Here is a 24206-nt window from a genome sequence, read left to right on the forward strand (position 1 = left end):
TGATGCTAAATTACTGACTTTGTTCAGTTTACTACAGGCTTTAATTCCATGTTGTTACATTCTTTGATACATGCTGTACTTTCTGTTTAGACATTATTCTCTTGTATCTTGACTCATTCCAATAGTCTTCTCTCAAAGTACCATTCAAATGATACACCCTTTATGAAATCACTTCTACCAGATGAGGTAAAGGCTTCAGTTCCTACTTAGCACAGGATATTATAAATGCTATATCTTCCTTTAACTTGTAAGCAGCTCAAACACAGTTACATTGTCTTATAACATTTAAAACAATTTTGCTAAAGTTGTTAATTTGACAATTTCCTATATTTGTATAATTTGTCTTACTCTTTCTGTAGCTACTTGAGGTTTAAGAATAGATTAATGGGGGCTGGAGAGATGGCTCAGCGGTTAAGAGCACCTGACTGCTCTTCCAGAGGTCCTGAGTTCAATTCCCAGCAACCACATGGTGGCTCACAACCATCTGTAAAGAGATCCGATGCCCTCTTCTGGTGTATCTGAAGACAGCTACAGTGTACTTATATATAATAAATGAATAAATAAATCTTTAAAAAAAAAAAAAAAGAATAGATTAATGACAGTATGTTATTTTCTTGAGTAGTGTTAAATTTAATTGGTTAAAATGAAAGCAGTAATTTGTAGAGTTTTTTTGTTTTGTTTCATTTTTGAAGTTATTCACACTTTCAATATAGAATACAAACAAATCAAAGCTGGAGAGACCACAGTGGGTAAAAGATACTTGCCAAGCCTGATGACTCAAGTTCAGTTCCTGTTATCTGTGTGGTAGAAGAGGGAGACCTGATGTGGTTATGGCCAACCCAGCTGGATATGTAGCTCCATGATACTTGCCTAGCGTGTATAAAGCTCTGGGTTCAATCTCTACTCCCACTTAAACCACTATGGTGACATACACCTATAATTCCAGCATTCAAGAGGTAGACAACTGCCAAAATTTTAAGGCCAACCTAGCTTATATACCAGAATGTATGTAAGGCTTGTTTATAGCCTGATAATGCCTATGTCAGAGATGAAAAAGAAAAATGTGGAGAGGTGGGGGGTAGATAAATACTATTTATTATTAAGCACACTGTAGAGAGGACAGTATCAATATAAACATGGAATATATTTAATCCCTTTTCATGTTCCTTTTGTTTAGTTTGGAAACTAAATGTTAGGAGAACCAAAATGGGGAACCTATTCTGCATAAAGTTTAGCCAGAAGTAGTAAAGATAGCTTTTAAATTTCATCTTGATGGGTTTATACATTTTTTTTTCTTTTTTCTTTTTTTTTCGGAGCTGGGGATCGAACCCAGGGCCTTGCGCTCGCTAGGCAAGCGCTCTTCCGCTGAGCTAAATCCCCAACCCCTATACATTTATACAATGATAAAATTAAAATTACTTTTTTTTTTTTTTTTGCTTTTCTAGGTGGAAATAAGCTACAGTCAACAGGAAATAAAGCTGAAGACTTAAAAGGAACTGACTGCATTAAAAATAATCCTGCTGCCTCTGCTGTACAGATTCCAGAAGTAAAGCAAGATGCAGTGTCAGAACCAGTCACACCTGCATCCCTTGCTGCTTTGCAGAGTGATGTGCAACCAGTGGGACATGATTATGTTGAAGAGGTATTGATCTGAGTAATCATTACTCCAAAATAAGGCAAAAGGAAAAATGTCAAGCAGTATCCAGTTATACTTTGATTTCAGTTACCTATAAAATTAAGGTTGATTTTCTAATTTACACCATTCATTTGGTTCCTTGAGCTAACTAGGACATTAATAAAGAATTAATAGAAATGCTTCAAAAAGAAATCCAAATAGTTTCAGACAGATATTGAAGTAAACAATACTTTACAAAGGCAAGTATATGCTAGTATTCATTACAGTCCCAGTTTCTGTCTTTTTTTAAAAAATTAGGCTGGGGCAGTCAAGAAGCAGAGATAGGTAGAGCTCTGCAGTTGAAGGCCAGCCAAGGCTGCAGTACTGAGATAGTGTTCCAAAGACTGCTTCCAATTCGATCAGAGGTTCTATTTTTCCACACCAAGGTACGAAATGATGAAGGAAAAGTCATTCGCTTCCATTGTAAATTATGTGAATGCAGCTTTAATGACCCCAATGCTAAAGAGATGCACCTAAAAGGACGAAGACATAGACTTCAGTATAAAGTAAGTATATGCTAACTATTGAACTATTGTTCTTTTTAAGTTTTTTGACATACATTTTTATTTTATGAATACGGATGTTCTTTGTGCATGTAATATCTGTGCTTCTAATGTGTTTGCCTATTGCCCAGAGAGGCCAGAAGAAAGCATTAGATTCCCTGGAACTAGAGTTACAGACTAGAACCAGTTACAGTGCTGGGAATCAAATCAAGGTCTTCTGGAAGAACAGCCAGTGCCTCTTGGCCTCTGAACCACCTGTCTCTGCAGCTCTTGAGTTATCCTTTTGTAACAAATAGCACATTCTCTGCATCTAAACACAGTTCACCTGGTGTATGAGCCCCTGTTCTAAATTTGCATGTTGTATTGATACATTTACTTTGATAGGATGATAGTATGACTCTAGTTGGAGTGTAACTGGCAAAAGTGGAATATAGCAAAACTAATACATTGCTTGGTTCAAGAAATCATATAATGATAGTTGATTCCTGTTAAATGTAAAAACTATCACTTCACCTGCCTCTCTCCCTCTTTGGTTTTCTGAGGCAGGATTTTTCTGGGTAGCATTGGCTATCCTAGAACTCACTCTGTAGACCAGGCTGTCATAGAACTCGAGAACCTGCTTCTGCTTCCCAAGTGCTGGACTTAAAGGTGTGCGCAGCCAGCACCTGGCTTTCACCTGTCTCCTTTATGGTGGTACATTCTCAGTGAGGTTAATTTGGAGCTAGTGCTGGGAGGTCTCTTCATCTATTTACACTAGGAGTGCATCATTGCCTACTCAGGTATTGACATGTCAAAGTTGCTAAAGTATGGACTGGTAGAGTGGGTGTGGGTTTTCTTTTTTTTTTTTTTTTTTTTTTTTTTTGGTTCTTTTTTTCGGAACTGGGGACCGAACCCAGGGTGGGTTTTCTTTTAAACACAGGGTATGGTTATGTCACTCATGTAACTGGGATCACCGTCTCTGGCTCCAGCTGCATGACCTAATAAACCCTTTAAGACATACACTTATAACCATCTATTTATTAATAAGCAAAATGAAAAGTCCTCCAAGGATTTCATGGTTTCCTGTTAGGTCAGCACTAAGTTACATAGTTTTTTAAATATGTTCTTGAGCATGAATAATTAAGCCTATAACAAATATTTTCTCGGGCTGGAGAGATGGCTCAGCAGTTAAGACTGCTCTTCCAAGGGGTTGGGGATTTAGCTCAGTGGTAGAGCGCAAGGCCCTGGGTTCGGTCCCCAGCTCCAAAAAAAAAAAAGAAAAAAGGAAAAAAAAAAAAAAAGACTGCTCTTCCAGAGGTCCTGAGTTCAAATCCCAACAACCACATGATGACTTACTACCATCTGTAATGAGATCTGATGCCCTCTTCTGGTGTGTCTGAAGACAGCTACAGTGTATTTATATATAATAAATAAATCTTTTTTTAAAAATTAAAAAAATATTTTCTCAGATTTAATCTAATTATACAGTTTGTACTCTTCAGTAGGGAATTTTAACAAGTTCAAGGCCAGGTTCACACACGCACACACCAACTGAGTATATATTCAGTCTGTAGGCTACTAAGCAAGCTGTCATGCTCAGGCCCTGGGTTGCATCCTAGCACTGCAAATACTGGGTATGATAGACAGGTGTCTATAATCTCATCATTTCACTTTGGGTAGAGGCAGACAGAACAGTTTAAGGTCATCACCATTTACAGATCTATTTTGAAGTCAGCCTAGATTACATGAGACCCTGTCTCACAAATAAAAACAAGAAACCAATACATATCTACAACACGAAATTTGTAATTCTAAGCTTCTGATGAGAGACTGTAAAACTGTGATTGAGATGTTGTGGGGCAGGTAAAGGCACTTGGTGCCTCTCTGATAACCTGAAAGTCATCCCTGAGACCCACATGGTGGAAGGAGAAACTTAGCCAAGTTATCCTCTGATCTCTCCAGACATGCACAGATGATAAATTCAAAAATAAATTACTTTTAATGAATTGTTTGTTGAAGACGCCTGCTCCTTTTTAAAAATGTATTATCGGTGTTAACAGAAAAAAGTAAATCCAGATTTGCAAGTGGAAGTGAAGCCCAGTATTCGTGCAAGAAAGATTCAAGAAGAGAAAATGAGAAAGCAAATGCAGAAGGAAGAGTACTGGCGGAGACGAGAAGAAGAGGAGCGCTGGAGGATGGAAATAAGGTTTGTTTTTAACTTGCAGCTCTACAGTGAGTGGTTCTTCTGCTGCCATAAAAACTTTATTCTGGGAATATGGACTCCACATTCAGATTTATTTATTTTATGTGCTTTTTAAGTGTTCAACTAAGATCCTGTCTAGAAAGATAGACATTAGAATGCTAAGTATATGTATATTTGATTGTTGCCCTGATAGTAAGGATTTTGTGGTGGCGACTCTCACTTTAATCCAACAAAGGAATGTGAGTTCAGAGCCATAACAAGACTTGTCTCCATGAAAAATGTATGGGAAGAAATTGGGGATTGTATAGGTGGCTCAGGGTTTAAGAGCATATTGCCACTATTATCTCCTTAGTTTGGTTTCCAACATGTCAGGTGACTGACAACTGCCTGTAATGCCAGCTGCGGGGAATCCAGTGCCCTGTTTTGGATCCTGAACTCAAATGTGCACACACTCCTAATGCCTACAAACACATGTAATCTCTGAAGAAAGGTCATACTTTGAAGCCTAGAATCAGCAACAAACTCATTTAGACTGTAGAATCAGATTAACATGATGTTGGTGTCTACATCCAGTTAGTTGTAAAGCAGTTTTCACTGTCAGTTTAGGGATATTTCAATACTCCTTAAAAAAAAAAAAATCACAATCCCATTAACAATCATTCTCAATGTCTTCCATGTTTCCTGTCCCATCTCGGCATCATGGAGTAGTCTACTTGCCATCTATAAATTGTATAGGTTTTATAAATGAAATCAGTTTTAAATAATTGAATCAGACACACAGTGTCTTTTGTATCTGGCTTCTTTGAATTTCAGTGTTTCTAAGCCAGGGAGAAAAAGTGAGAGAGAGTCACTTTTTCAGAGGCCAGCACTCTCTGACTTACTTCCTTGAGGCAGATCTCTTACAGAACGAAGAACTAAACTTAGTGGCCAGCAAGTCTCTGTTATTCCATCTTCACAAACACCTCCCAACACTGGTATTTCAGATGTACACATCCACAGTGCTTTTGGATTTTTTGAGAATTTTTTATGATGTGTATTGATGTATGTGTATGTTTACAGAACCCGTATGGTTTTTTGTTTGTTTGTTTGTTTTTTAATCTTCATGGCTTTTGAGATAGACTCTCAATGTATAATCCAAGTTGGCTTGAAATTTAATCTTCTAAAATATTTTTTTATAAAGCTTCTTATTCATACTTTTATTATGTGCTATCTTTAGGTTTCAGTGATAGGTAACATCATTTTTTATGTGTAGCATTTATTATGTATAGCATTTTTATGTATAGCAAACAAATTCTTTTTCAATTTGTGCTTTTGTAATATATTAGAAATTCTATGACTAGATTAAGTTAAGTCATCTAGTTAAGTTTCTTTTATTCATATATCAAATGGTTATCTTAAGTACCTACTTAGTACTTAGAAATGTTTTCAAATGCTGAGCATGAGTTTATAGACAATAGTTAAAATTCCTGCCCTAATGTTATGTAAACATTTTTTAGCAGTAACAAACAGAAAACTAAACGTGATTTTTCTAGATCTTTTGAGCTGTTTTTTAATTCTTTTTTTTTCTAAAGGCCTAAGTAACATTGAAAGTAATCTACTGGTCCTCAGATGACCTAAAATTAAAATATACTATTTATTCCCTACCTGAAATTTTGGTAGTTTTTGTAGTGGCAATCAATAAATACACATCTTATTTTTATTATTATTTTAGATAGATCTATTAGAATAGCCTTATTGCTACCTGGATTCCTTTGATATAGTCATTGAAATTAAAAGTAAAAATTAGGACCAAGGCGGAACAGAAATCAGTTCTGAGACTGTTAACTAGTGAAGGAGAGGCTATGTGTTAGATAACCATCTTCTGAACTCCTTAAGTGTTGTCTTCTGTGGAATACTTCACAAGTTTGCTGTCATTCTTGCGCAACAGCCATGCTAATCTCTATCGTTCTGAAGGGTTTTGTTTAATATACAGAGTGATTTTTACTGAACCAGCAGCCATGAGGTTTCACAATTATTTGGATGTCTTTAACAATATAGCTGTTACTCCTTTTGGCTACACTTATTAGGAGAACTGAGCCACAGACATCTCAGCCAAAGATACACTTTCTACTTTTGTTATAATTTGCCATTGCCCTTGTGTTTTCCTAACAATGAAATTGTCCGTTGCTACCCCCACAGTTAACACAAAGCCTTTGTAGCAGAGAAATACTTTGTACTGCCTTTATCATAAATGGAGAACTTCATTTACTGTTTTAAAAAAGAAAACAACTCAGGCTGAGAAGATGGGGCTTTGAATACAGACAGTACTTATTATACAAATCGAATCTCCAGAACCTGTGTATATTATCTGTAATCCCATGTTTGTAGTGGGTCGTAGAGACTGGAGAATTCTCAGAAATCTGTGGGCAAGCTAGCCTGGCATGTGCAGCTGCACAGCACACACACCCCAAACAACACACAATAGGATGTCTCAGGATGGAAAGGGGGACCAGTACTAAAAGCCGTCCTCCGACCTGCATGTGGATACCATGGCATATGCACACACTACGTCATGCTCACAAACGGGTACATGTACACACATAAAAAATTTTTTTAAAACAAAAAGAAGGGGCTGGGGATTTAGCTCAGTGGTAGAGCGCTTGCGTAGGAAGCGCAAGGCCCTGGGTTCGGTCCCCAGCTCCGGAAAAAAAAAAAAACAACAAAAAGAAAAATATACAAGAAGTGAGTTCATTTCTTTGAGGACATGAAATAAATGCCTGAACTACTATGTCTGAAGTGGTTCTTGCATATACATCCTCAGTTATATGTATTTGGATTTACAATCAACCTTAAATAATTAAAATAAGCTGAGGTGTCTGGTTTTTGTTACAGTTTGTTCTTGAGGTGTAAAATTTTATTCTCCTTTTCACATTATTGTCTCTAGTTTTTACTTAGTTTACTTCTCAATGAAAATTAAATAATGGAAGTAGGGTAAAAAAAAAAGGTAATACAGTGGTGATTTGGGTGGACTTTTTTAGTCATATTTTTCTATTTTGTGGTTTACGTGCCAGTGTGACCATGGTTACAGGCATATGTGCCACTGTTCATGAGAGCTCAAAGGCCAACTTTCAGGGCATCTGTTCACTCCTTTCATTTTGATTCCGGGAATGGAACTCAGGTCATCAGTCTGGTGCAAGCATCTGTTTTCTGCTGGGTCATATTGCTGCATTGATGATACTTCTTAGAATAGGTTTTTATGTAGTTGTTAATGAAAGTTCGTAAGCTGTGGGGTTGCTTGTTTTTATGCATCAGACGTTATGAAGAAGACATGTACTGGAGAAGAATGGAGGAAGAACAGCATCATTGGGATGATCGCCGACGAATGCCTGATGGAGGCTATCCTCATGGGCCTCCAGGTCCATTAGGTCTTTTGGGAGTCCGACCAGGCATGCCTCCCCAGCCACAGGGCCCTGCAGTGAGTATCTGCTTTGCTTAGTTATATAACGGATGAAAATTTAAGCCTCCAACATTAGATGATGTTTTATGAGCTGATTTTTAGATTTAATGCCATCAGTTTTCCATCTTGATGTTATTTTTAGTCCTTCTCTTAAAGATTCTTAAGTCTAATGTCGCTCTTGCTCTTGCTTTCTTGCTCCTGTTCTGTCCTCTCACCCCTTCTCCCTTCTTTCCCTACTCCATTCACCTTCTCTCTCTACTCTCCCCCTCCCCCCAAATGTTCATGGCCATCTTCTACTTTTTTTCTCCCTCCCCACCCCCCATGCCCTGATTAAACACTATTCTATACTTCTATAAAAAGGACTAATGTCTTTATATATAAGGACTTGGTCAAGTTTCCTTTGCTCTTTATTTACAAAACTTGCTAAAATCTGGGTGAAGACCTACTTTTGGTAAATATTTTAAACATAAACTTTCCTTATCTTTACTTTTCCTTTAAGGGGAAAGAGCTTTTAATGTTAAAGGTAACTCTGTTACCTATTTTCATTTGTCATTAGTGTCTGAGCAATTGTATGTAAATTAATTACTGTTACTAAAGCAAGGTGAGTTTCAGATCACTAGAAAGCATTTACATGGAGAGAACTCATCAGTAGTAGAACACTAGCTTTTGGTAATCTACTTTTGAGAATAGCACTACAAACTTTTAAAAGCATTTTCATAGTTTTAGGCTTTATACATGTATTTATATATACACACATATGTGTGTAACAATTTTGCTTTTTGGGACAGGTGCTTGAGCTTTCATTTTATTGAAAAAGAAAATTTAAGTGGACAGCTTGCTTAATTGCCTTTCTTATTGTAAAGCTAGCTACTATATATAATTGAAAATTTATAATTTTGTTTTATTCAGAAAAATAATCTTTTCCCTCTTTCTAGCCCTTACGTCGCCCTGACTCATCTGATGATCGTTATGTAATGACAAAGCATGCAACTATTTATCCAACGGAAGAAGAGTTACAAGCAGTTCAGAAAATTGTTTCTATCACTGAACGTGCTTTAAAGCTTGTTTCAGACAGTTTGTCTGAACATGAGAAGAGCAAGAATAAAGAGGGAGATGATAAGAAAGAGGGAGGTAAAGACAGGTGTGTTTACAAAGTACTTCTTTCCTTTCATGGACGTTTTATGGTTTACCATAAATCTTTACCTAATCTTTAGATTAGGGACTGGTAAGATGGCTCAGCCCTTAAGGTTGCTTGCTGCCCTATTTCTAGAGAACCTGGGTTAATTCGGTTCCTAGCACCCACATCAAACAGGTCACAACCATTAGTAACTCTACCTCCAAGAGATCTGATGACCTCTTCTGGCCTCTGGGTACCTGAACACACGTGGCAGCCATACACATATAAATAAAAGATGGGGGAGAGGGGGAGGGGTTGGTGTTGGTCCACACATGTTAACTACACTTGTACTTTTGCTAAAATAAGTAGTGTACATTTCTACTACCACTAGTTTTTATTGTTGATTTAAAACACACTAAATGTTATTACAAAAAACATATTCAATGTTTCAAAGCAGCCCTTATGTAACTTTTCAATTTTATCTAGCTATTCTTTCCTGGTTTTAGTTATGTTCTCATCTGCCACTCATTTATCTATATTTCAGTGACTTTTAAGAACATTGACCATGGGGTTGGGGATTATTTAGCTCAGTGGTAAAGCGCTTGCCTAGCAAGCGCAAGGCCCTGGGTTCGGTCCCCAGCTCCGAAAAAAAAGAAAAAAGGAAAAAAAAAAAAAAAGAACATTGACCATAAAGCATAAATGAGCCAAGCTTAAAATATTTCATGTTGTATTTCATTATTTTTCTAATTTTTCTTTTTCTCCTTTGATAATATTTTTTATATTAACATTTCTCTTACAATTTTGATGTATAAAATACAAAACAAGGAGCTAGGTGTTTAGGCCCACACATAAACCTGAGCACACAGGAAGCAGAAGCAAGAGGGTAACAAGTTTGAAACCAGACTGTGCTCTATAGTGAGATTCTGTAAGATAGACAATATTTATTCCTCTACAAGCTTAGACCTTGACTTTTAAAAGAGATTTCTTTGTATTCGTGTCTATGTGAATATGTGCACATGTATGTCTGTGGAGACCAGAACAGGACATTGGTCGCATGGAGCTGGGGTGGCAAGTGTTTGCAGAATTGCATTTAGATTTCTGTGGGGATACTGGGTTTGAAACCCTATTCCTCAGAAACAATCACTGTTAACCACTGAGCCTTCTATCCACCCTTTATTCGCCTATTTTCATGTATACTGTTTATTTAAATGGCATATAGTCTGTCAGTGTAGTTGAAGACAATTTTAATTATGTAAAAGTCATTTAGTTTACTATTAGGTTTGGAGGAAATTACAGTTGTAGTTGAGGAATATCATATTTTAATATAAGTTGATTTTGCTACAGAGCTCTGAAAGGGGTGTTGCGAGTAGGAGTATTGGCAAAAGGATTGCTTCTCCGAGGAGACAGAAATGTCAACCTTGTTTTGCTGTGTTCAGAAAAACCTTCCAAGTCATTATTAAGCCGTATTGCAGAAAACCTACCCAAACAGCTTGCTGTAAGTATTATGGAAATGTTAAATTTACCCTTTGTCCAGGTCAGAAGTTTTTGTCAGGACTAACTGTGCTTCAATTTAAACCTCAGCCAGCCTATTAATTTTTAGCTTGACTTTCTATAATGAAAAGGTTGGCTTGGGTTGTTTCTGTCTTTGTCCATCCTGTCCCCCATCCCCCATCCCCCGTCCCCCCCATTGTGTGAACTAATGAAACTGTTTTTTGCTTCATCTTTTGGGGATCTGTAGTGCTTGTAATTTGGCAGGAAGCCATCTTGCTAATTTATTTTAAGATGGAAAATTTCAGCATATGCCCTGTTTTTCCAAAATTAGACTCATGAGAAGACATAGCAGAGAATGACTTTTTTCATACTTTATTTAGTGTGCATGTACATTTATAGTGTGTGTGCAGCAGTCCGAGGACAATGTCTATGAGTCAGTTCCCTCTTCCCTCTGTGGGTTCCAGGGATCAAACTCAGATCATCAAACTTGGTAGGAAGTGCTTTTTACCCACTAAGCTACTTCAGCTGAAGTGGGGGAGGTGGGGAGCTAGCTCACTCCTGTATAGCAGGTTTAATTTTTCTTTTAATTCATGAATCTCTTAGTTGAATGCATGTTTTAATGTAATTAAGAGTATGTATTACTTGAATTTGCCTGGTTTTATTATTACTACAGTGAACCCTCTGTACCCTTGGAAAGATTTCTAGAGATTCCCCAAAGCCCCCAGGATGCCTGAAACCTCAGACAGTATATATGTCTTGTTTTTCCTACTCTTGCATACCTGGGATACAGTGCTAATAAATTAGGCAAATATTTATAGTTGAGCATAGTAGATTAGCAACAAATTCCCCACCATGTGTCTAAGTAGCTGCAACCTCAGCATGTTCTTACCCCAAACCCAGGAGGATATTGTCTATAAACCTAAGACCTTGTGTGTTCTAAATAAATGCTATACCACCAAGCAGCAGTTCCGCCCCATCTCTCCTCAGGCCTAGAACTTTGACATTTTCAGTAAAGTTTCTGTTTGTTGTGATTGAATATCAGCATCACTCCTCCTGCTGTTTTCTTAGTGTAATGACATACAGCAACTTACTGTGGTGCTATATCAGTAACAACTCATCTAATAAGTAAATCATGGACAAGTAGTGGGTTGAGAATGGACAATTCACAAAGCAGGCCAGAGCGAGCAGGGTCACTCTAGATTTTAATCATGCTATTGCAAACAGCTTTCAGTTTAAGATGTATGAATTGCTTATTTGTATGCCTTTTCCTTTAATATGTTCTGATTGTAATTGACCATAGACAAGTAACTAAAATTAATGAGACCATAGATAAAGAGATAACTGCTTTATTAGTTTTCTAAATATTTATAATGCTAGGAAATATTCTTGGCAGCAAGATGGTTGAGTAGTTGAAAGTACTTTAAATCCTTGAGACAAGGTAATTCAATCCCCAGAACACTCATAAAGATAGAAGGGAGAGCTAACTCCACAAACTTGTTCTCAGACTGTGTGTGTGTGTGTGTGTGTGTGTGTGTGTGTGTGTGTGTGTGTGTGTGTCTGAATAATTAAAGGAGAGGTCACAGACACAACGCTCACACACATCCTGCATACACAGCTATTTTTTTTTAAGAGTCTGTTCTCCAATTAATTGTGACAGTAATAGAACACTCTCCTTTAGTTCTATAAGGACAAAGCTCTTTCTAAAGATGGGATTTCAGAAGCTAATGTGGTAGTGCATGCCTGTGATACAACACGTGGGATTACAGAGAAAAGAAGAGCATGAGTTCAGAGATGTATTTGACTACCTATAGAGTTTGAGTCCGACCTGGGCCACATGAGAACTTATCTCAAAAATCAAAATAAAACCCACCAAATAAATATATATATATGATACATATATAAGAATGACCAAGGTTTAAAGTAATTTTTCTTGAGTGACCTACAGTATCAGTCTTGTAAAACTACAGTTTTTAATTAGATATTTTAAATTTAGGGATTGATGTTTTACTGGATTCTACAGTAGTTATTCAGAATTGTACTTGACCACAGTAGAGCAACACAAAACAAAAGGGACAGTGAGGTGTCCTATTGCTTAAGCCATTTTTAATTTAGATTTAACACTTAATTTTTTTTTGTATTAACATTGTTCTCAGAATTGAAAATGAATCTTTCCAAATAGAATATTCTCACTTCTTTTTCTTTGTTGACATGGATAGAACAGTGAAAGCGACAAGGACAATGATAGATAGCTTTAGGGGGAAAAATTTCAGAAAATTTTAAGTAACGACACTAATCGGGCATGCATTTATACTTCAAGGAAATAAATTCTCTATTTTTCTAAGTAGCCCTCCAGGTGGCTTTATGAGTAAAGGTGCTTGCCTTCAAAGTCTGATGACTTGAGTTTGATTTCCCAGAAGCTATATAGAGGAGAGAGTTGATCTAAAAGTTGTCTTCTGACCTTACACATGTCATGGTACATATACTCAGATCACCCTATATACTCAAGTCACACACATGGGAACACACCATAGAATAAAGTGTGTTAGTGAGGGCTCAGCAGTTATAAACATTTATTACTCTTGGCAGACTTAAGTTGTAGGGGTCCAAAACCCTCTGACCTCACAAGCACCAGGCACATATGGGGTACAGATTTATAACCAAGCACATGCAATAAAATAACTTTCTAAAAACAAAGAATATAAAAGTATTAATTAATGGTTAATCAAAAACAAACTAGTTTCCAAATCACTTATTCTTACTATGTGTGTGTATAAACAGGTAAAATAAATTAATCATTGTCATTAACATTTAGATATTACTCAAAGTCTTTAAAAAGCTAATCTAACGGGGTGGTGAGGCTGCTCAGACTTGCTGCTTCGTCAGATGGCCTGAGCTCACAGGTCACACTCCTCAAGACCTACTTGTTGGAAAGAAAGAACTATTGCAAGATGTCCTCTGGCTCTACTCTTGCACTATATAGCATGTGTAAGCATGCATGTGCACACATAATAAATTGAAATCTTTTTCTTTTCTTTTCTTTTTTTTTTTAAGTTTATTCTCCAGCAACCCTCTAATGTATTGAGTACAGTATCACAAGTAAAGTCAAGTACAATTTGAGACTAAAAGTATTGCTGTGTAAAATTTCACACTTCTATCTTGTTTTCAGTGGTGGGGTTGAACAGGTATTTGGGTTCAAGCCCAGAGGCTTTCCCACACCGGATGGTTTTATCAACTGAGCTGTATCTCCAACCCCTATGTCTGTATAGAGGCTTTATTTGTTTATGTAAACGGAAGCTAGATACGTGTCTACCAAATTGGAGTTGATCCTGTTTATTGACTGCTTCTGAATAAGTGATAAATATTAAAAGTCACAGAGAATGAACCATGGAAACAGTTGTTGAATTAGGCTCTTTGAGGTATACATACTTATTTTACGTCCCTTGAAAGTTTATAAATATGTAAGGTAAGTAATGGCAACAGCTCTTTTTAAAGCAGACATACATACACATATACAAATAACTCCTATTAACAGGAATGGAATGATCAGTTTAAAACCCACGGTGACTCGAAGCCATCTATAACTCCAGTTCAAGGGAATCTGAGCTCTCTTCTTCCCATGTGGGCACCAGACAAGGCACATGATTGATGCACAGGCACATGTGCAGGCAAAACACCATATACAGAAAAATAAGACAGTAAAAAGTTTTTAAAAAGTGAGAAATAATAGTTCAAAGAATTCTGAAAATAAGGAAATGCAAAAGATAAATGGTAAGGGTAATCTGGCATGTGTTTTCAGAGGGTAGAGAATACAATATTTGTAGAATGATTAATAAGGGCACAATAAAACCATATTTGTTTTTTGCAGAAGATTTTCTAATTTCTTATCTTCACTATATAGGTTATAAGTCCTGAGAAGTATGACATAAAATGTGCGGTGTCTGAGGCAGCGATCATTTTGAACTCGTGTGTGGAACCCAAAATGCAAGTCACTATCACCCTGACATCTCCAATTATTCGAGAAGAGAACATGAGGGAAGGAGGTTGGAAAGCCAGTTAAACATTCTACTTTTCTGTTAACTTTTTGTTTTCCATTTACCTCCCCTTTATGATGGCATTAAGCCCTAGAAGGCAACATGCTGGCATTACATATGAATTTTATAGATTTAACTTACTCAGCAGTTAGTTTTGCTTTAGATCATTTCTAACAAAGTGAATGCTCTTCTTAGTGATGTACTATTATAGAAAACATTTATATCATGTGATTGGTTTTCTTGATATATTTTTTTTCTTTCTTTTCTTGTGGACCTCAGATTTCTGGAAAAAAACTTCAAAAATTGATTTTTACATAGTTGACACAAGGAAACGTTTTAAATGCTTGTTAATAATTAGGGGCCACAATTTAGCTTTTACTAAGACAACTTTGGTTTTGCGTTGTCTTGATGAAAAAGATTTCATGAATTGGCAAATACTACTTACAATCATTACATTTATAGTCATGGATCTGGCCTGTCCTGAAGTAAATATTTCTAGTTCTCTGAGGTTGCTCTTTGGTTTTGTGTAATTTCATTAAATGCAGAACATGCTGATGCACACAGATTTGGGCATTGGGCCTGCATATCATGCTAGAGCTCTTAACAAATGATGTGGATAAGTGAGTTGTAGTGCAGTACAGTTTTTGTTTGCGTTTTGGTTTGGTTTTGGTATTTTTTTAAACTGAATTTGCATTTGTAGAACATGAAACTCTACTGGTGCCAGCAATGTTGCTTTAGGGACTACTCTGTAACATTTTCAAAGCTTCCAAAGCTTTTAAGCCAAAAGCATGATCAGTGTCTGCAGTAATGTTGGTTCTCTTGTTTTATGGGTCAGATAAAATTTACTTTGTTTCCTTTCATGTTGTTTTTATCCATCTTAAGTTGTTGAAAATAGAATTAAATTTTACACTCTTTATAGTACATGTTGAGAGAAAAATTATCAATTACTATTATAAATTTGTTTTCTTAAAACAAAGCAATTATTTCTAAGAAAATGGGCTTTCCATGGTCCAAGAAAAGAATATTTTAGTCAAAATTTCATTGGGAGACTTGTCTGATTTTGTATATTACATATGTATACCATATTAGCATTTTTTATGTTGTATCTTAAGCTTTACATCCTGAAAAATAGGAGTTTTATGTAAAGGATCATTTGTATGAACATGAATTCATCTCAAGGTCTGGCTGTTGCTTACGGAAGTAGTTCCTGAGTCAATTTGGCCAAGTTGTATGTAGCATATGATCCTTTACTTCTGTTTTTAAAAATCTAGTATGATATATTATAAATTAATGTTGCTATGATTAATGTAAAATTATGTTCATGTAACCATTTAGCTTTATTTCAGAATGTTCGTGTATTTAACATGTTAGTTCATTCCCAAGCCATTTTGTAAGTTTGTAGTGCCATATTTGTAGTAAATCCTTTAACATGCCCTTTCTAAAGGAAACAAAATTACATTTTTGTCTGACCCAGACTGAGATAGAATTACAATTCTGAATCTTATAAATAAGATCATGAGGGAAATGGTCAGCTTAAAATCGAAAGATTTTGCTTCAAGACACTGAGCTGGAAAGTTGGATACACAAAAGTATAGAAACGTTGATGAGAGTGTTCCTTGCTGCAGATGACTGCAGTAAACCCATGTTTTTAGCTTTACCATGAAGATTGCTTTTTTCTAGCTGCAGAATATCGGTATGTATTCTCTCTCACTGCAGCTCCCGATGCTCTGTGTCTTAAAATCACTTAAAGGCTATAGCTTGCTTTGGGGAGTTAGTACAGGGTGTAAGGAAGGCTTTGCCGGAAGAACTGTTGTAAATCCTGAGACTTAACTATATTTTCACATAGTGTGATAGCCTCTTTAATGTGTAGTGGTCCTGTTTAATGTGAAATCATTTAATAAAAGAAATGACTAAATTGTTGAAATAACTGTTAAACACATAACAGATCTCTTTCCTGGTACTGTGTTTGACAGTTAACATGTAGTAAACATTTAATTGAATTTAGCTTGAAATGTTCAGAATGCTCTAACCATTGCTACAGAGTCTTTTCTGCAGCAAATCAAGTATTATGTGTGTTTTTTTCTACCTGTAGCTTATCAGGCCCGGTCCAAAGCCTTCTAGCAGAAGGGATTGATTCCTGTCAGGGGTTGCTGCCAAGACATCGGAAGGATTTTTGACCAAGGTTTTCAAAAGCTCAGTGTCACATCTGCCATTTGATTAAGGGGGATTTTGGATGCAGAGTCTGGCATTTTTTGTCTTTTGTGTGGCTATTTTGTTTGTCTTTTGTCTCTTCTAGAATTGAGCAGTGTTCACACTAGTTTTTAAATAGTCGAGTGAATTATATTTTACATAACCATGTTAATTGAAATTAATATATTCCCATTAACTTTTAATCATAAAATAGTGTGGACACAGCATGTCTTCTAATTGGCGATTAACCCCTTATAATTCATGAAATAGATTCATGTAGGAAAAGAATTTGTATTTTCTTTTTATAAATTAACAGATTTTTGTTTTGACTTGTTAGGGAACAAGTATGATTTAGCACACTATATCTAAGGGGTTAATCTACTGAGAACATAAAAATGGGTACAAAAATCCACACTCGAAATTTAACAAAAATCTACTCTAGCTCTTATTTGTTTTAACTTGGAATAGGTGTTCTGTCTTCATTGAATTTGCATTGTAGATTAAAACTTACAAAGTTATGCCTTTGTACAAAAATTTGCTGCATATTGGCAGAATCTGTAAAATTCTAAGATACGGTAGTACAGAGTCGTCCTGGCTTTAACAGTACTATAAAATAAGAGCAGTAGTCAGAGATCCTTTCCCATATTCTGCATGTTTTAGAGACTGGAGGTGGGGATAGGTTCTTTTCTTTTTCAGGTTAGTTAGTTCTCCTTTCTTTGTCCTTTTTCCTTCTCATTTTTTAGATACCTTTTCATATTTCATCTCAGAATAATGACAACTTACTTCTAAATTCTTGAGCTGGAGAGATGGCTTATTGATTAAGAGCACTTGCTGTTCCTGCAGTTCAATTAACCTCAGTACAATTTCCAGCACCCATGGTCAGGCAACCCACAACCAACCATACTCCTGCCCCAGGAGATCTGATGCCTTCTAGACTCTGGGCACCCACAAAAAGATGCATAAACAAAAATAAACTTTAATAAAATCATTTTCTAAATACTTAAAGACAGAATTTCAAGTGCTTTACCCAGACTTAAAATACTCTCATTATTTTTTTATATTTCTTCTTTGTCCCTCTTAATTTGAAATAATCAGTTATTGCATCCTAAATGTGTCATGGTTTTTAATCCTCTCTAGCTACTGCTTATACGCAACAGATTGCTTTTATAATTTTACTGAATTTTTTTTACAAAGCACTATAAACCAAGCATGATAACTTTCAGCTTTCATGTGCTGAGGGAGGACAACAAACCTTGAGTTCAAGGCCAACCTGAGCTACATGCACCTTGTTTCAAAAGCCAGAAGCTAAATATACTATAAAGTTGATGGCAACTGTGAATTAGATTGTTGAAAGTATTTGCTGTTTAGTTATATAATAGTTTGACCAGCAAACCTATATTTCATATAAACATGTAGCTGGCCTTTGGATTTTCACATTTGTGAATGACTTATTGATGTAAACTAGTCTTTATTAATGTAAACTTAATTTCTTGTCCTGATTTCCTATTTTCTCAGGCTTTCTATAACACATTTTTAACCAACTTAAAAGACCCTACATATTTACCATCCAAGCATTCTGCTTATGGCTTCTTTTCTGTACTTAATGTATTTTAACTGTGCTAGTTCCTGTAGCCTTTTTCTGCTTTACTCACTGTTTCTCTCTGCTTCCTGTTTGGAACACTTTTAATGACTTTCCATTTTAGAAGGTATTTTGTGTTCCTTTACAACATGCTAATGTTCTCCAGTTGAACAATAAGAACTGAATTATCAGATAAACCTCATTTTGGTCCTTTGTTCTCTTTTTTTTTTTTCCCCCTTGTAATTGTTGTATTGATCATTCCATATTAATTTAAGTTCTTTCTTATATTAGCCCCAGAATAATCTAGGAGACTTTACCAACTTGGTAGTTTATTGTACATTCCCATTTAAGGTGGATTTTTGTGTTCCCTTTTGTCTTTGTCTTCTTTGTGCTGGTGCGCTGTGTCCAATAATCTTTCCTTTAGATTTCATTTTGGTGAGTAAGGCTTCTATTTCCAGAAAATTACTGTATCACTGAAGAGTTTATCTTAATTCTCCTTTTTTTTTTCCTTAATATTGTGTTATGTAAATTGGTTAAAAGTTACTCCCTGGATTCATTTAACTGAAAAGCTTTCAAATGGCTCATGTGACACTGATGCTGCTTTAAGGAAGTGTCTTGCTCACCTGGTCAAACACCCATTCCTCACTGCATTTTGCCAATTCAATCCATTTTAGATGTAACCTCGGGTATGGTGAAAGACCCACCGGACGTCTTGGACAGGCAAAAATGCCTTGACGCTCTGGCTGCTCTACGCCACGCTAAGTGGTTCCAGGTTCGGAACATCATTTTACTTTTTTCTTGTAGCCTTATGAGAGAGTAGTTCAGTACAACATGTTTAACTATGCTTAAACATTTCAAACAATTGTCTAAACAACACTATTTTAAATTAAATCTCAGAAAATGTTATCATAGAAGCTGAGTATAACAATCTGCATTTTGCGGTTACTATTAATTTGACAATAAACAGGTATGGGGGTGTGTTTGTAGTCTGGGTTTTTTATTTTTAGTGGCTATATTTAAAGTTGACTTGTTTAGGAACATCACATGTTTTTTTATATACCTTATATTCCATAAGGCTGCAGATTAACTTTGCTTTAAATAATGGAATATGTGTTTAAAGCTTTGTGTATAGTTTTAAGATTTTTTCCCCTTCTTTCTCTTAAGTTAATAAGTGTAGGGAATGAAAGGTGAGGAAACAGCTGCTTGGTTTAGTGACTTTGCAGACATGCAAAGGCACAGAGAGGAAACCAAACAGATTTCCTTAACCTTTCAGTCCCTAGACAAACTTTTTAGCTCTTTACTTTTCCTTTTTATTTCTAATTTAGGCAGATTTTTTTCAGTTTACTGTTTTGTATGAACACAGGTCAAGGTTCACAGGGGATCAAGAAATATTATTCTTGTATAATCTGTTTACTTTGACCTAAATACTAGCTTTTAAATACTAACTCTGGCATAAAATACTGCTGTAAATGGCAGCTCATTGGAACCAATTTCAATGTAATCATTTTATTTTTAGTCTGAGCTTCCATTGAACAGTGGTATTTTAACTTTTTTTCATCAAGGGATATTTTTAATATTTCTAAGATTAATTCAGTTGGTTTTTGTGTTGCCCTCAAGGCTAGAGCTAATGGCCTACAGTCCTGTGTGATTATCATACGTATTCTCCGAGACCTTTGTCAGCGAGTTCCAACATGGTCTGATTTTCCTAGCTGGGTAAGTAGCCGTGACAGACAGCAGTGTGGAAAATGGGTATTGAGAAAGTTTTTCTCTCAGATCTTTGTCCTCGGATTTCATTTGTCCTATGTTGTCTTTTATATGTTGTGTTCTTCTGTTTGATAACAAATTTACTAATTTAAAAATTGTCCTTGGGCTGGTAGAATACCTTAGTGGGCAAAGGCATTTGCTACCAAACTTGAGTTCCATCCCTATGGTAGAAGGAAAAGAGAACTGACTTCTAAAACTCGCCCTTTAACCAGAGGAGTAGGGCAGCACACTTGGAGAATTGTGTGAGTGGATGAATGATAGTAAAAAAAATTCAGGATGGTTTGCTCATTTAAAAAACAAAAACCAAAAGCGTTATAATGGGTTGCATAACAGCTCAGCTGCGCAAGCTTGAGGGCCTATGACCCCCAGAACTCACACATAAATGATAAAACTCTGGTCTTGCTGTAGCCTTAGTCCTGTCTTGGCCAAGACAGGAAGGAGCATTGCTGTCCACTGACCTAGCTTCAGGTTCAATGAAGAGACACTTTTGATAACAAAGGTGTTGAAGTCCAGTCACCCTGAGCTTACGAGTGTGAGAGCCTGTCTTAAACATAAAAAGACTCGCTGCCTTTCTTTAAAGGCAAACTGTTCTTTATAATAAAACTTCAGAGACTTGTTTAGAAATATAATTGAACCTGTTGATTTCAAAGTTAGGTTATTGAAAGCTAAACAGCCAATGTTATCTTTTATTTTTTTATTGTTTTGTGTTTAAGAATTACATGCTTTGGGGTTGGGGATTTAGCTCAGTGGTAGAGCGCTTGCCTAGCAAACGCAAGGCCCTGGGTTCGTTCCCCGGCTCCGAAAAATAGAAAAAAGAAAAAGACCATTATGGCAGAGAGAATGGGGCCAGGCAGGCAAACATCATACTAGGACAGTAGCTGAGAGCTTTCTTGTTGAGACAACAACCAACAGTCAGAGCTAACTGGGAATAGGGTGGGCTTTTAAATCCTCAAAACCCACCCCCCAATGACACACCCCCTCCAATAAGGCCACACCTCCTAATCCTTTCCAGTGCATTCTATCAAAGATATTAGCCTGTATGGACCGTTCTCATTGAAACTACCACATTCCACTCCCTGCCCCCATAGAACTGTGGCCATACCACAATGCAAAATGAATTTAGTCTAACTTCAAAAGTCCCGGGATTTCTTCAGTCTCAACAGTTTTCAAAGTTTAAAGTCTCTTTTGAAAGTCTCTTAGTTGTAACTCCTTCAAAAACAAAACTAAAAAGCAAGTTATATACTAACAAGCCATGTACTAGCAAGTTACATACTAGCAAGCTATATACTAGCAAGTTATATAATAGCAAGTTGTATACTAGCAATATACCGTGGCACAAAATAAACAGTACCTTTCCAAAGGGTTGGAAAAGAGGGGCATCCTAGACGAAAAAGCAAGACCAAAACCCAGCAGTACAAATTCTAAATCCTGTAGTTCTGTGATGTCACAGGGATTTGAGTGCGCCTTTCCAATTTGTTAACTGCCACAGACCTCTCTCTTACCCTGGTTCCACTCCCTGTCTGCAGCCCTCCTTGGCAGACATCCCACAGCTCTAGTAGTGCCTCCAACACAATCCACCCTTCACTTTCACAGCTTTCTGCAATGTCCTTTCTGGGCCTTCATACAGGGGACTCCTTCCTCTGCCACACACCTGGACTCAGTGGCTTTCATTAGCTGAGGAAGAAGAGTCCACAATCCTGTACTATTATGTCCTTCGTGGTTCTGAAACTAGAACAATGTGGCGGTGCTGCCAGGTTCTTTTGCCTTCTTGGGATGGAAACTGGTCCCCTCCTCAAATTACATTTGCTTAAAGTTTTCTTCGTTGATTCTCATTTGGAATAAGTAATTCCTTAATGCAGCTATTCTCACCCTGTGGGTTAAGATGCCTTTGGATGTCCAAATGACCCCTTTACAAGGGTTGCACGTCAGATAGCCTGCATATCATACATTTCACATTACGATTCATAATAGTAGTGAAATTACAGTTAGGAAGTATGAAGTAGTATGAAGTAAAGTTACAGTTAAGAAGCAATGAAAATGTTATGGTAGAGAGTCACCTATCAGCATTAGGAAGGATGAGAATCACTGACTTAGGCCATTTCTTTTCACAAATTACAGGATTAGCTGATAGGGTCTGACCACTCACTTAATTCCATTTCTCCTTACCTCTTTGAGCACAAACTAAGGGTCCAACATCAAATTTCCTGGTGCTCTTTTTCACTGTAGACCTGCCTAAGAGTGGTTACTAATAACCACATGACAGAAACAAAAGTACTTTTGAAATCCTCCTCTGTCATTGAAATTAGTTCTTAAAACAAGAGCAAAAACCAGGCACATACTTTGCTAAAACATCTCAGGAATGATCTCTGGTCCAATTGCTAATAACTGTTTCCATCAAAGACCTCTTCAGCTCAGCCTCTGTAGTCCGTATGGTTCTCAGTACTAATGGCTTCCCGGCTCCTCCTAGGATGGCCTATTAAGTCCTGTTTATATCATTCTACTGCTCTGGACTCTACTGGCCAGAGTCCTCTACAATGCTCCAAAAACAGAACGATTAGTCTTTTACACAACAATACTGGCCTTTTCTGTTGCTGTGAAGAGAGACTGTGTTCAGACAAGTGATAAAAGAATTTACTGGGAACTCATGATTTCAGGGGACTAGATTTCATGACCGTCGTAGTGGGGAGCGTGGTAATAGGTTGGTGTTACATTGGAGCAGTACTAAGAGTTTAAATCTGATCCACAAGCAAGAGGAGAGCTAATTGGGAATGGCATGAGCTTTTGAAACCTCAGAGTCCACCCTCAGTGACCCTACCTCTTTCAACAAGGCCACACCTACTAACCCTTTTCAGTTTCACCAACTGAGGACCAAGCATTCAAATTAAGAGTCTATGAGGGCCATTTTCATTCCAACCATCATAGTTCCATAATGTTTTGGGTTTTAGCTTGGTATATAGTAAGTAGCCTTGGGATCTTCCTGTTTATCTCAACTTTGACTTCATTTTTGTTGGCTTCATGTAGTCATTGAGTTCTCTTAGAATCAATTTTAGATTGTATTATAATTCTTATAAGTTAAACTCATCCAAACAGACATTTTCCTGTTTGGTGCAAGCTATTACATTTTTGCTCCAAAAAGAGGCTGGAGTGAAGGCTCACACTTGTAGCCCAGTACACAAGAATCAAAGCAGGCCTGCTGAGGTCAAAGCAGTTGTCCTAGGGTTAGCCTTGAGTTGCAAAGTGAGATTCCCCAATTTTTAAAAACACAGAATTGAAATATTAGTGGAATGTTGGCCTGCTCAATCTACTAGAAACAGTATTCTGTAGGTATTAGCCTGATGTTTTTCATTTTTAGGTACAAATCTTAAAATGTAAAGTTTTGTGTTCCCTTAAGTTTCTGGGTTTTTTGACACTTTGTTGTGTTATATTTGCCTTAAACTTCTGACCCTACTGCCTTGAGTTTACTTGGTAGCTTCTTTTGTGATAGAGTCTCTCTATAGTTCTGTTTCTCCTGAAGCTCACTGTGTAGACTAAACTGGCCTCAAACTTGCAGAAATCCTCATACCTCTCTGTCCCAGAGGCTAGCAAGTTGTTTTGTTTGATGGGTGGCTTTGTTTTGTTGTTTTGTAGAGGTGGTGCTATGTTGCCCAGACTAGAATTCTAAACCCACTCATGGGCTTAAATAATTCTACTAAATCCTCCAAAGAGATGATAAAAAAGGCATGAAACCTCATGCTTTTATTTAACTTAAATATTTATATATTTTTTAGATAACTGTTTTACATTTGTGTGTGTGTGTGTGTGTGTGTGTGTGTGTGTGTGTGTGTGTGTGTGTGTGTGTGTAAGAATTGGAACAACTTGGAGGAGTCCGTTCTCTACTGTGGGGATCCCATCAGGGTCATCAGCTAGAGCTCCTCACTCACCTGCTCGCTGAGCCTCTTCACTGGTTTATCATAGCTTCATGATCTTTAAAACCTTAGCACTGAAGAACATACCCATCATTCTGATGGTGTTTGAAAATGGTCTGTATGCTTTTGGACATATTTTATGTTTCTAATTTTAGGCTATGGAGTTACTGGTAGAGAAAGCAATTAGCAGTGCTTCTAGTCCTCAAAGCCCTGGAGATGCCCTGAGAAGAGTATTTGAGTGCATTTCTTCAGGGATTATTCTCAAAGGTAAGTGTTTTTATTAAGTAAAATTAAGTGTATTTCTTTATTGAGTAAGAGGTTTACTTTCCCAAG

General features: G+C 36.7%; 1 protein-coding gene across 8 annotated transcripts in view; it reads left to right on the forward strand.

Moving 5' to 3' along the window:
• The window catches only part of Zfr (zinc finger RNA binding protein), a 63045-nt gene that overhangs the window by 34242 nt on the left and 4597 nt on the right, over nucleotides 1–24206 (forward strand). For 7 of the 8 annotated variants that reach the window (XM_063282250.1, XM_039102742.2, XM_006232054.5 and 4 more), the window contains 10 exons: nucleotides 1446–1642; nucleotides 2062–2181; nucleotides 4218–4363; nucleotides 7652–7814; nucleotides 8732–8937; nucleotides 10258–10408; nucleotides 14303–14444; nucleotides 18879–18976; nucleotides 19822–19917; nucleotides 24029–24140. In XM_063282250.1, the coding sequence (XP_063138320.1) occupies nucleotides 1446–1642; nucleotides 2062–2181; nucleotides 4218–4363; nucleotides 7652–7814; nucleotides 8732–8937; nucleotides 10258–10408; nucleotides 14303–14444; nucleotides 18879–18976; nucleotides 19822–19917; nucleotides 24029–24140 (1431 nt within the window). Of the gene's footprint in view, nucleotides 1–1445; nucleotides 1643–2061; nucleotides 2182–4217; nucleotides 4364–7651; nucleotides 7815–8731; nucleotides 8938–10257; nucleotides 10409–14302; nucleotides 14445–18878; nucleotides 18977–19821; nucleotides 19918–24028; nucleotides 24141–24206 lie in introns of those variants that run through there. The other variant, XR_010063629.1, reaches the window with a different exon arrangement.

Source organism: Rattus norvegicus, chromosome 2 (assembly GCF_036323735.1).
Source record: "Rattus norvegicus strain BN/NHsdMcwi chromosome 2, GRCr8, whole genome shotgun sequence".
In the NCBI taxonomy this organism is placed as follows: domain Eukaryota; kingdom Metazoa; phylum Chordata; class Mammalia; order Rodentia; family Muridae; genus Rattus; species Rattus norvegicus.